The 14,486-nt window shown below is 43.9% G+C and overlaps 1 protein-coding gene across 1 annotated transcript in view; it reads left to right on the top strand.

Annotated features, from left to right (window-relative positions):
- The window catches only part of LOC116065935 (5-hydroxytryptamine receptor 2A-like), a 71,342-nt gene that overhangs the window by 36,358 nt on the left and 20,498 nt on the right, over positions 1-14,486 (top strand). The window contains exon 2 of the mRNA XM_031321591.2: positions 1,574-1,774. Within this exon, the coding sequence (XP_031177451.1) occupies positions 1,574-1,774 (201 nt within the window). The remainder of the gene's footprint in view (positions 1-1,573; positions 1,775-14,486) is intronic.

Below are 14,486 nucleotides of genomic sequence, written 5' to 3'. Positions count from 1 at the left end.
AGAGAAAAGCAGACATATCAGTGACTCCAGATTTTCGTCTGTATGCAAACATCAATATACGTCAATCTGCGTTAATTTTTTAACACGTTATTTTTTCTCAGATTAATTAATCGAAATTAACGCTTTATATTGACAGCCCTACTCTTTACATGTAAAATAAAAGATCAGTTTACTACTTTCATTGAATTTGGGTGAGTTATTCAATTTCTATTTTATAGCGTTTGAAATTTTTTTTATCAAAGAATGTTGGAAAACATTGACAAAAAATGTTGGAAAAACAACAAAAAATTTTAAAAAAAAGTGCAGAAAAATCGATTAAAAAAATCGACAATAACATCAGAAATTAGTGACAAAAAAATTGGGAAAAAAAGTGTCCAAAAAGTCTAATAAAGTGACAAAAACATCGGTAAAAACTAAAATTTTGACCCAGAAAAACTAAAAGTTGCATGGTCAACGGGAAGACAACACAAGGGTTACGTATACATTTGACGTACTTGTACGTTAGTTTTTTCCTCTCATACTATTTTATCCTTTTACTGCGTTACATTTGTCTGGCAGCTTTACTTTACAGATTAAGATTTTTGAACCATTGTGCCGAAAAGAGAGCTGAGCCAGAAGGCAGAGCTCTCGATCTACCGGTCAGTTTATGTTCCTACCCTCGGAGTAGAGCCGCTGCTCCTTCGTGTCGAAAGGAGCCAGTTGAGGTGGTTCGGGCATCTGGTAAGGATGCCCCCTGGGCGCCTCCCTAGGGAGGTGGTCCAGGCACGTCCAGCTGGGAGGAGGCCTCGGGGAAGACCAGGACTAGGTGGAGGCACGTCCAGCTTGGAGGAGGCCTCGGGGAAGACCAGGACTAGGTGGAGGCACGTCCAGCTTGGAGGAGGCCTCGGGGAAGACCAGGACTAGGTGGAGGCACGTCCAGCTTGGAGGAGGCCTCGGGGAAGACCAGGACTAGGTGGAGGCACGTCCAGCTTGGAGGAGGCCTCGGGGAAGACCAGGACTAGGTGGAGGGATTATATCTCCAACCTGGCCTGGGAACGCCTCGGGATCCCCCAGTCGGAGCTGGTTAATGTGGCTCGGGAAAGGGAAGTTTGGGGTCCCCTGCTGGAGCTGCTACCCCCGCGACCCGATACGAGATAAGCGGACGAAGATGAATGGATAGATGGATGGATGGATGGATGGATGGATGGATGGATAGATGGATGGATGGATGGATGGATGGATGGACTTTTGCACAAAGCACATGAAGCCGAATCCATTATTCAGTTAGGCGATAATTATTTGACTAATGACAGAAAATGAATTGGAAACATTTCTGTTGGTTTCACGTATGAATGTGAGGAAGGTTCCAGTCTCCTCTTCTCTCCACACTGATCTCACGTGTTCGTCATCATTTATTCACATTTTCTTTCTGTCAATACGCCAACTTTTCCACCTCAGCCGAGCGTTAAAACGTTCATGTGATATCTAATCTTGAAACGTTTGTTCAAAGGATCTGTGAAAACTAAACCGTTTTTACTTCTTTTCCATCCCCTTCCCCCCCCCCCCCCCCACCCCACCCCCACCCCCGCTGCAGATTACGGGTGGCCGCTGCCCTCTGACCTTTGTCCCATCTGGATCTACCTGGACGTCCTGTTCTCCACGGCGTCCATCATGCACCTCTGCGCCATCTCTCTGGATCGATACATCGGCATACGGAACCCGATCCACCACAGCCGCTTCAACTCCCACACCAAGGCCCGCCTCAAGATCATGGCGGTGTGGACCATTTCAGTCGGTAAGAACACACACACACACACACACACACACACACACACACACACACACACACACACAGACAGACACAGACACACACACACACACCCACACCCACCCACACACACACACACACACACACACACACACACACACACACACACACAGACAGACACACGCACGCACACACACACACACACACACACACATACACACACACACACACACACACACACAGACAGAGACAAACACACGCACGCACACACACCCACCCACACACACACACACACACACACACACACACACACACACACACACACAGACACAGACAGACACACGCACGCACACACACACACACACACACACACACACACACACACACACACACACACACACACAGACAGAGACAAACACACACACACACACACACACACACACACGTCACATACAAACATGCACTCGCGCGCGGTGCGTTCCGGCACTGCCGCGGACGCTGCCAGCAATTGCGGCGATACAAGACAAAGTTTGTTATTCCACCAGCAACCACCCAGAAGCGTGTGAGAAGTTTACAAGAACTGGCGCTCTGCTATATATACGCGCTTGGCCAATTTCTGTGACATGACCCTGTCATGAACGTGTCATAAACATTATAAACAAGTCATAAACGTTTATGACATAACACTTCTTTCTGTAAGTGTCATTCGGTTTTGTCATGACAAGTTATGGTTATTGTCATGGTCATGGTCATGGTCATGGTCATGGTTATGGTCATGGTTATGGTCATGGTTATGGTTATGGTCATGGTCATTTTTATAGTCATGGTTATGGTCATGGCCATGGTTATGGTCATGGTTATGGTCATGGTTATGGTCATGGTCATGGTTATGGTCATGGCCATGGTCATGGTCATGGTTATGGTTATGGTTATGGTCATGGTCATGGTCATGGTTATGGTCATGGTCATGGTTATGGTCATGGCCATGGTCATGGTCATGGTTATGGTTATGGTTATGGTCATGGTCATGGTTATGGTTATGGTCATGGTCATGGTCATGGTTATGGTTATGGTCATGGTCATGGTTATGGTCATGATTATGATTATGATTATGGTCATGGTTATGGTCATGGTCATGGTTATAGTCATGGTTATGGTCATGGTTATGGTCATGGTTATGGTTATGGTTATGGTTATGGTCATGGTCATGGTTATGGTCATGGCCATGGTCATGGTCATGGTTATGGTTATGGTTATGGCCATGGTCATGGTCATGGTTATTGTCATGGTTATGGTCATGGTCATGGTTATTGTCATGGTTATGGTCATGGTCATGGTTATTGTCATGGTCATGGTCATGGTCATGGTTATCGTCATGGTTATGGTCATGATCATGGTCATGGTCATGGTTATGGTCATGGTTAGGGTCATGGTCATGGTCATGGTTATGGTCATGGTCATGGTCATGGTTATGGTCATTGTTATGGTTACGGTTATGGTCATGGTGTCATGACTGTGTCTTATGTAGATACCTTCAAGTAAAGTGCTACCATTTTTATTTTGACAAAGGTCAACCGGTCGCTGCTCCTGTGGCAGACCACGCTACCCACGTCTATTTTTAGATTTTCTTTTATATTTTTAGACTTTTTATCTGCGATGGACGTCAAGAAGTGCTGGTTGTTGCTGTTTTGCACATACCTCTTGCAGTCTTTGGACAGACAAGGGTGTTATGCCGTGAGAGTTTCTTACTCGTTTGGTGAATTGAAAGGGATTGGAGCAGAGTAATGGAACGTAGTGGTAGGCTAAGGCCTCCCGTGACACGAACTAACTAACTATGTTCTCTCTTTTATACCTCAGGCTATCAGACAGCACAACAAGCACTTTTACATTTTTATACATTTTGTATTGTAATTATGTATTGTATTGTATTAGGCGGGCATGAGCACTGTAATTTCCATTTTTATGGATGAAATAAACTTGACTTTGACAAAAACCTTAATTAATGCTCATGTATACGGGGAGAACTGGCATAACCCCAGTTAGTCACTCCACCATGCATACCCTGGTCACTGCTGCGTTAAAACGCACCGACTGTGTAAGAAAACAGAGCGGAGAGAGAGAGCGAGGTCACTCACCGTGGAAGCAGGAGAGCATTCAGCTGCTCATGAGATGTAATTTTCTCCTGTTACAAGACAAAAGTGACGTGTACGACTCGTTCTTACGGAGGTGAGGGAACAATCAGCTCCTGATTATTGGCTTCTGCATGCCTGGCCGAGCTCCAGCTGCACCGGGCAGGAAATGTAATGACGGGGCTGCAGAGGTGGGTGGGGGGGGAGCAGACTGCACATTAACTCCGAACACAAAGCAGGAGGAAAATTAACAACAGTATGAATTTGTATTTCAGTTCCAAGCTGCAAAAACAAAGCCATTAGTTATTTAACTTTCCCACTTTCCTGCCCTAATAGGTTTGTTTTTTCTCCCTCTTTGTTAGTCGCCATGTTTCACGCTAAGCTAATTAACTAATTATGAGAAATGGAGGGCCGTGTTCATCCAGGTGGCAGCTCGCCCGGCCGTCAGATTTTATCAAACCAACGGATGGCAGAAACATTACAGCTCGAAGTCGGTGCTGTTAATGATTTACAGCCAAACATGACCGAGTTATCAGGATTTTACCAGATAAAAGACAAGCTGCACTTTGCTCCCCAGAGTGACAAAAAAACTCTGAAAAAGCAGAATGATGATGAGATATTTTGGTTTGAGCGTGTTAGTTTAAACAGAGATTAGTTCTTCACCGAGATCACTTTTGGCTCAAAACTTAACGCTTAAAAACCAAAACCTAGCGATGTTAAATGTAGCCTGAAGAAAGTCGTTCTCATCCGTTTTCTTTGCATCCTGAATTGCAATTCCTATCTGTGTGAACAAACCTTGAGACGATCCTATTGCCCATCCTGACTATTTTGTATATTACAAAATGAATGGAGCGATTGTTGGTAACTATGTACATCCTCTCGTGTCTCATTAAACTTTGAACATTGTGAACTGAACTCTGCTTCGTGTGGCGTTGTTCTCCGAGGTCTCGCCACTGCTTTCAGAATCAACTCACAGGGGTCAAGCCAGCAGATGACAGGATTCCAACGTAACGTCATGACTTTGCGTAAACATACACGCTAACTTTCTTAAGCCAAGTGGCGTGTTATCTGTACGCATTTTGAGCTATCCGTGTGTATGTCTACGCTGTATACAGCGGATGTAAACATACACACCACGTGGCGTCACCACGTGGCGTGCTATAGCGAGAACAACGTCACACGCATGTAAAAAAAAAAGGTTGGGTTTAGGAAAAGAACATTGGGAAAGGCTTTAGTAATACTAAAAAACGACAAAAACACGACGGTGACCAACGTCACACGCTTAGGAAAACAAACAGTTGGGTTTAGGAAAAGAACATTGGGGAAGGCTTTATTAAAAAAAACAAAAAACGGTTGTTAAACGCCAAACGTGGGACGCGATCCCAGCTCTCCAGGGTGAAAGTCCTGTGTTTTACCCACCCAACCTCCCTCCTTTCATACTACTCACTATGGCGATGTATACATGTAATGTAGGTCAATGGAGGCCAAACGGCGTTGGTAAACACGCTAAAAAATGATTATGTGTCTTGATAACAAGCAAAAATGGCATACAGATTGGCGTGTCATACATACAGCACTTTGTGAGATCAGTCTGAATGTAATGTCACTTTTGTTGGTTTGGTTACTGAACGGTTCGAGGGGCCTCTGGACAACAGCCTGCTTGAAAATGGCTCCGAAATACAACCAGAGACACAGGAAACAACCACTGTTAGGAAACAATCCGATCAAGATAGTTTTGTGGTTCTTATCCTATCATCTACTGGACTCTGAAAGCAGTTAGGAGCTCGGAGACCAAAATAACACAAAGCAGGGTTCACTTCAATAATGTTCCAAAGGTTGAATGAGACACACAAGGATATATACATTTTCTAACAAGCGCTTTGTTCACTTAGATGATGTGAGAGTAGAAAGATAAGAAAGAGGCTGCAGAGGAAATTGGTTTAAAGGTCCCATGACATGGTGCTCTTCGGATGCTTTTATATAGGCCTTAGTGGTCCCCTAATACTGTATCTGAAGTCTCTTTTATATAGACCTTAGTGGTCCCCTAATACTGTATCTGAAGTCTCTTTATATAGACCTTAGTGGTCCCCTAATACTGTATCTGAAGTCTCTTTATATAGACCTTAGTGGTCCCCTAATACTGTATCTGAAGTCTCTTTCCCGAAATCCAGCCTTGGTGCAGAATTACAGCCTCTAGAGCCAGTCCTACAATGAGCTTTCCTGAGGATGTGCCATTTCTGTGTCTGTAGCTTTAAATGCTATTGAGGAGGAGAGAGAGAGAGGGGGGGGGGCAAGGTGGAGGGGGGGTGGGGGGGGGGGGGGGGGGGCCTTGACCAACTGCCATGCTTCACTCGTTTGAAAGCCATGATGTCTCTCTCTCTCTCTCATGGGTGGGCCAAATTCTCTGGGTGGTCAAAGCAGAGAAAGGGGAGGTAACCTTTCCCCTTATGACGTCATAAAGAGAAGATTCCTGATTGGCCCATCTAAGCTTTCATTTTCTCAAAGGCAGAGCAGGATACCCAGGGCTCGGTTTACACCTATCACCATTTCTAGTCACTGGGGGACCATAGGCAGGCTGGGGGAACTCATATTAATGTTAAAAAACCTCATAAAGTGACTTTTCATGCCATGGGACCTTTAAGGTTGTTTCACACAGATAGATGTGGCCTGTGTTTTTTTTTTGCTGTGGCCTGTTGGGGAGACTGCGTCCGCACAGCAGACAGAAACAGAGTGGATAGGCTCATCAAGAAGGCCGGCTCGGTGGTCAGACTGAACTAGACAGTCCAGCAGGTGGCAGGGGCCAGAACATTTAATAAACTAGGATCAATACTGACCAACCCTGCAATAGGGGTGGCATACGGGGTATTGTAAGTGGTGGACTGGTAGCTGGAGAGGTGCCAGTTCACCTCCAAGGTGCTCTTGAGCAAGGCACCGAACCCCCAACTGCTCGGGGCGCCTTTCCATGGGCAACCAAGGGGGTCAGCTTCTCCTCGGAACGCGTAGCTCCTATGGCGCCATTTTGATGCTACCAAACCATCACCTCCCGTTAGCATCCCATTGACTGCCATTCATGTTGACATCACTTTGACAGAGAATAACTTTACATCTGAAGAGTTTAAAGACTCTATTTGTCCATTGTTTATTTCTAAAGAAACACGACAATGTATAAAAGGCTAGATTACCTTGTACCTCACGTTATGGCTCCGTAGCAGACGTTGTTATAAAAATAGGCTAACGATTGGGTCATAACCACGAGACTTACTGTCTCATAGTAGAGGAATTACCGTATAGTACAGGAGAAGCTCTCAGGCAGTTTGGACTTCCATTAGCTGTTTAAGTTTAATTACTAATGTTAACTATCATTTTAGTGATCAATAATTAGCCTGTGTGACGGGGCGCATGCCTGCCGTCACGGTAGCGATGCGCTACCTAGTTTAGCTCTGAAAGACGGACTGTAAATGTTGTCTGTTTATTGTGTTAGCGTGTCAATATGCTCTGTTTCAAATCGTCTGTTAAACAAGCCATTCATCAAATTCCCTACAGTAATCCCGTAGCGTTCTTGTGCACAAATTTAACATATAATACTGCGGTGATTTTTAGGCTATAGCTATATCCATCAATGCATCATTCTCTATTGTTTAAAACCATACTGTTTGTCACAAACATAACCATGTATAATAATCACACAACGCTTACGTCTTTGTTAACTGCATTGCTGTTTATTTAGTTTAAAAGGTAACAGTATAACATGTAGTCTTTGTAGCTTACCGGCGTCTGCTCTCTTTTGTTGATAAAGGAAAGTTTGCCGCGATCGGGGAGTTTAAATGATGTTAGTACACCCGGGGTAACAGGAAGTGACCGGAATTAGGAGTAATTATTTTTATTGTCCATCAAGTGATCTTGTGGCTTAGTGCAATGTTTTTGTGAGTCAGGTAAATAATCTTCTGTAAATTTCTAGCCTATTAGATCTAATAATTTTGGCTGTTTGTCGCTTTTAATGTCTGCTCACCTTAGCCACCCCTGTATGTTAGTTTTGGTTGGTATGTTCCAATTCCAGGCGCGCTACAGGTCTTTATAGACTGGCAGTTTGAGTTGTTCGTGGAGCGAGAGGGGTGAGGACGTAAGTCTGTGGAAGGCTCTGGTGACTAGTTTGGAAAAGTCAACTTATATACAGCTGTATCTCTGTATCTCTGTGTCTTTGTATCATTTATCAATTTTTGACTCTCACGTCAATTTATTTTATTTTTGGTGAAAGTATTTTTTTTTAATTTTGGGTTTTGATAATTGTTATTTTTGCCTGTGGGCCTTAATTGGGACAATAATAATAAAAGCCCATCATTTCAACATCCTCTTTGACTCATCCTGAGTGTCAATATCTGCTCATGACTACATCTACCCTCAACACCATCTCCTTACATATACCTACGCTCTCCGTCTCTGCTAGATTGGGAATGATTGAGATTTCTCTTGGCACAGCTACCAGAAGACTTCCAACTTTCAGACAGGTTGCTCACGTCACATCTACGTCTTCAAGCTCAGTTGGAGGCTGCTCAGTAACGCTCAGCCGTCACCGGGAAAGATCTTCTAACATCCTTCACTGGTCTCCATCCAGAGACACGGGATCTGTTCAGTGTTGTATAAAGTACTAGAAAGCAATACTTGAGTAAAAGTACAAGTATCGTACTAGAAAAAGACTTTGGTAGAAGTCGAAGTAGAAGTAGAAGTTACCTTTTAGAATATTACTTAAGTAAAAGTCTTAAAGTATCTGATATATACTGTACTTAAGTATCAAAAGTAATTTTCTGATATTTAATGTACTTAAGTATTTGAAGTAAAAGTAAAAAGTTTTTTTTTTTTTTTAAAAAAAGCAAGCGGTTAGAACTTTTATTGTGAACTCTATTGTGGCTTTCTTACAGTAAAGCATAAAGCATATTCAGGGTTCCCATATCTTCTTAATCATCCGGTAGGAAGAATCTTTCATTCCAATGTACAGAAACATTTCTTGCAAATACGGCCACGGGTGTATGACGTTATCTTCACCACTACCCTGTTCACCGAGGTCACCACTATCGTCGGGGTGGTCGTCTACGGTAACGGGAGGTCCTCCAGTAGGTGCTCGTGCTTCCATGGCGGTTTCAGTTGTGCGTCCTCCTCCTCCTTTAGCAACAAACAAGCGCTGAAATACAGCGCGCGGCGTGCGTAGCGTGCGTAATGCAATCTAGGAGCAGTGATTCGCCAAACCTCCCTTATTGCAGTCGCACACATTTTTTTCTAATTTTATTTTTTTAGTAACGAGTAACGAAGATGCTTAGTGGAAATATAACAGAGTAAAAGTATACATTTTATCTAGGAAATGTAGTGGAGTAAAAGTGAAAGTTGACATAAATTTAAATAGCGAAGTAAAGTACAGATACCTGAAATTTCTACTTAAGTACAGTAACGAAGTATTTGTACTCCGTTACATTACAACACTGGATCTGGTGGTCAATTCTTATATATGTCAATATGGGCAGCCCCCTCACTCTGACATCTCTCCATTAGTGCATGTAGAGGTACTGAGCATGTGTGTGTAATTCAGGCCTGTGTGTAATGTGTATAATAATAACAACATAGTGAAAACATTGTAATTCCCCCTTGTGGGATTAATAAAGTATATATTGTTATTATTTATTATTACACCCACTCCACCTCCTGAAGGTGATAAACAGCAGCACCTTCAGTCAAAGACTGATGGCACCAATGTGCAAGTCGGAGGAGCGGTATAGGAAGTCCTTCATACCAGCTGCTATATGACTCTATAATGCACAAAAATAACTTTCATTTCATTTATATATATATTTTTGTATTTTAACTTATTCATATGGATACATTTGAGTATGAAATGTGTGGTGTTATACCTGTCTTGAAGCTGCTGACACTGTAATTTCCTGCAAAGGATTAATAAAAGGATCTATCTATACATCTATAGGAAGGAAAACAGTGTAAAAATGTATGATATGAATGTATAATGTATCAAATTCACAAAAACCAAAGAGAGAAAAAGTCCACCAACTCCGCAGCCTTTGTCTCCACGCTCCAACTAAACAAATACGGAGAGAACTCGTGAAGGTCTTCATTACTTTTAATGAAACATCCCAATCAGAACAAAAGCATCAGCATGAAAGACCTTGTCCTTTCTGAATAGTTTACTAATGCTGGGAGTAAAGGACGCTGGAGAAAAGCCTCTCTGCACCAACAACACATTAATGCTCCCGCTAATCGTCCTTCTTCTCTAAAACATCAGCGGCCTATTCATCAATGTCTGCCATTCAGAAACTCGTCATGGCGTCCATGGCGTCCTCAAAGAGTGACACCCAGGTCATGTTTTTATTATATTCTTATAGTCTGTTTTGCTGCAGCTCAGCACAGACTCTAATGCCTACCGTCCACTAGAAGACTCTGAACACACTTTAAAAAGACTATCGCTCACCTCTTTGTTCCAGACATAAACATCTCAACATTGATGAGGGTTGTTTCGTAACAAAGGGAATGAGAGACTGGGCTCTCCGGAAGCCTGAAAATGGCGACTGTGTGGCGCCGCAAAGCAACTAATGCCTAGCATACACTGGGAGACTCTAAACAGACTTTGAAAAGACTTTGAGGGGTTGAGACCGAGACTTTGTTGGGTTGAGACCGAGACTTTGAGGGGTTGAGACCGAGACTTTGAGGAGTTGAGACCGAGTCAAGACCGAGACAAGACCGAGACTTTGAGGGGTTGAGACCGAGACTTTGAGGTGTTTAGACGGAGTCAAGACCGAGACTTTGAGGGGTTGAGACCGAGTCAAGACCGAGACAAGACCGAGACTTTGAGGGGTTGAGACCGAGTCAAGACCGAGACTTTGAGGGGTTGAGACCGAGTCAAGACCGAGACTTTGAGGGGTTGAGACCGAGTCAAGACCGAGCCTTTGAGGGGTTGAGACCGAGACTTTGTTGGGTTGAGACCGAGACTTTGAGGGGTTGAGACCGAGACTTTGAGGGGTTGAGACCGAGTCAAGACCAAGACTTTGAGGGGTTGAGACCGAGACTTTGTTGGGTTGAGACCGAGATTTTGAGGGGTTGAGACCGAGACTTTGAGGTGTTGAGACCGAGACTTTGAGGGGTTGAGACCAAGTCAAGACCGAGACAAGACCGAGACTTTGAGGAGTTGAGACCGGGACAAGACCAGGACTTTGAGGGGTTGAGACCAGGACTTTGAGGGGTTAAGACCGGGACAAGACCAGGACCAGGACCAGGCCAAAAACCAGAGCAATCCTGAAAGTGGAACGTCATAGATATAGACTACCATACATGTATCATGAGAAATGCCTTGATAAAACAATCAAAAGGCAGTTGTGGTCTTGAAATAAAATCCTGAGATGTCACGTCTTCCTTCTCTTGTGTTTGTCCCGCAGCACAGTTTGTATTTTCTTCTCTTGTGATCTCTTAATTAAATGAACGCAGGTTTATCAGGAAGTATAAATAAAACCTCCAGACTTCACCAAGCGGAAAAGTGAAAACAAGCAAACAGGAAATTGTTTAAAATGAATTGTTTCGTGTCAAGACGTCAACTCCAGTGGATCAATGTGTGTCCTGTTTGTGTTTACACTTTGTTTCTCCTGCAGAAGCAGATGGAGACTTATATTCATACCTCTCACCCACTTCCATCCCTTCTTTTCTCATATGCTTCCATCCTCTTTGGTTTTATTTCCTGTCTTCAGGGTCAGCCCTATGTTCCCACAGCCCTATGTTCCCACAGCCCAATGGTCCCACAGCCCTATGTTCCCACAGTCCCATGTTCCCACAGTCCCATGTTCCCACAGCCCAATGTTCCCACAGCCCTATGTTCCCACAGCCCTATGTTCCCACAGCCCTATGTTCCCACAGCCCAATGGTCCCACAGTCCCATGTTCCCACAGCCCTATGTTCCCACAGCCCAATGTTCCCACAGCCCTATGTTCCCACAGCCCAATGGTCCCACAGTCCTATGTTCCCACAGCCCAATGGTCCCACAGCCCTATGTTCACACAGCCCTATGTTCCCACAGCCCTATGTTCCCACAGCCCAATGGTCCCACAGCCCTATGTTCCCACAGCCCAATGGTCCCACAGCCCAATGGTCCCACAGCCCTATGTTCCCACAGCCCTATGGTCCCACAGCCCAATGGTCCCACAGCCCAATGGTCCCACAGCCCAATGGTCCCACGGTACGAATGCTTCATGAGAACAGCCTGCTATATTACAATAAGGACAATCAAGAATTCATGTTATGATAGTTATTAGATTCTTCCTAGTTTAACTGGAGTTGTAGTTGGAGTTATAATTTTAAAATAGATAACATGCAACAACCCAGTTTCTGCTGTCACCTTAAATCATGTGAAAATTTAAAGTGCAGCAGAAAAGTTAAGTGTGTGTGTGTGTGTGTGTGTGTGTGTGACACACAGAGAAACAGTACACGCATGAATGTTTCAGTGAGGATTATGTAATTTTGGAGATGTACACACACACACACACACACACACACACACACACACACACACACACACACACACACACACACAGCATGCACTCATGCGTGCCAGTGCCTTTCCTCCTCTGTGCAACAATGTGTAAGTCCTGGTGTTTCGTCCAATCAGATCAGAGCATAACCATGACTCACTGCATGAACATCAGCAGCTTGACTTCCCGCCAGCCACCGCCTTCACACGGGGGAAACATCAGCGCGTGTGTGTGTGTGTGTGAGAATCTCAAATTTTAAAAATGAACCCTGAGATAATCTCATTGGGCTCGTGGGCGGACACAGCGTGACGGCGCCTGAGGCCGGGACCTGCTGCTCGCCACACTGACATCACATTATCTCACTCTTCCTCCTGTCGACTCTGTGCAGCTTCAGCTGCGTTTTTGAAGCTTTTCCGCCTCCGGTTATTTACATCTACACGTTTGAAAAACTTGCAGAGAATCAGCCGTAAAAAGCTGTGTGGGAGAGTGGAACAAAATGCTCACAGCGAGGGTTACATCTCGGCTCTTTGAAGAGAGCAGAAATTAAATGAACGTGTCAGAGAGACCGGAGTTTTCTCTGATAAACTAATTACAAAGCGTCCCACTGAAGGCAGGAAACAAGAGAGGACATCGCTCTCGAACAACCGGAGACCTATCGAAGGAACACGCGGCTATTTCTGCACATTATTTCCAAACTGTCCACTTCGCTGCTGACAGTGGGGACCAGGGGCGGACTGGGACAAACATTTGGCCCTGGCACTGTAGCCACACATTACCACGCCCATGCAGCCCATGTGCATTCACTAATTACATTAGTGTACAGATGGTGAAATAATATAAGCAGTACCTTATGTAACAGATTTTTTGTCATTTAATGTAACTGGCAAACAATGCTTACTACTTTTTAAAGAGCACAAGTTTATAACAAATTTTTATTTATGCCGTTTGTATGCTGTTACTGTCATTCTCTACAGTATGTTGTTCTTTGTTGTCACTGTCACATATTGTCTGTCTGGTTCTCCATCTTTTCATCCGTTTTAACTCTCTAACTCTGCAATTTAAATGTTTTTATGGCTGTCTGTGATACTTCAGGGTTTTTCCTTGCTCAGAATTTGTCTTTGCGGGAACACATAAAGCGGGGGGGAGGGGGTCTGGGGGTCCTCCCCCAAGAAAATTTGAGGGTAAAAGACTTTAATTCCTGCATTCTGATACATTTTTAGGCACCAATTTATGGTAAAAAATGTCAATATTTATGGCAAGGAAATCACAAAATTCTGGTGGCAATTCAAAATACAAAATATAATGGAATATTATTATATTCAGTAGTCCAGTAAGGGGGCTTCCACATCCGGGACATGGGCCGGATACGACAACACTTTACCCCAAAGTCCAGTTGTTTAATTAGCATGAGCAGGGCTTTATGGTCACTTTTTTCCCCAAGGAGCATGTTTTGCTCCCAAGTTGAAAGATGTAGGATTGATTAGGCTACTTAATCAGTGATGTTGAATATAGCCTACAGTGTAACAGACCTCCACAGTTTATTTATACATGTGAACCGCGGATTAATTGCAGAGTTGCCGACTGGCCAAATGCTTAATATTACACAACAATACATTTGACCGGCCCACATTTAAAGAAATGGAGTGTCTATTTGCACCCCCGGTACGAATAGCCTCGGCCACACAGCTGAGCTATTCACACCCTGTGACGTAACAACAAAAACACGTTGCTCGCGTGTGTCACTGCCCGATGTGAGTCGAGTGCAGATGTGAGTCGCGCATGCTCAGATTTAAACTGTTTACGGCATAACGTGTCATACTGAAATTTGTGAAATCTATCAAATAATAAACGTTTCTCTTTACATACAATAACAGAAGATGGTAATAATTTCAAAAATGTTGTAGCTATCTATGACTGTTTGGTTGCTAACGTTAGCTCAAAACGCCATTCAAGTGACAGCCTTTGTTGTGTTTGATTGCTAACTTTTAGCTAGCAGTCATTTCAAAAACGTTTTAGCTATCTATGATTGCTAACGTTAGCTCAAAACGCCATTAAGTGACAGCCTTTATTGTGTTTGACTGCTAACTTGTAGCCAGC

The sequence above is a fragment of the Sander lucioperca genome, chromosome 8 (genome assembly GCF_008315115.2).
Source record: "Sander lucioperca isolate FBNREF2018 chromosome 8, SLUC_FBN_1.2, whole genome shotgun sequence".
Lineage (NCBI taxonomy): Eukaryota > Metazoa > Chordata > Actinopteri > Perciformes > Percidae > Sander > Sander lucioperca.
The sequence above is the reverse complement of the archived record's forward strand: the minus strand, read 5'-3'. Positions and strand labels throughout refer to the sequence as shown.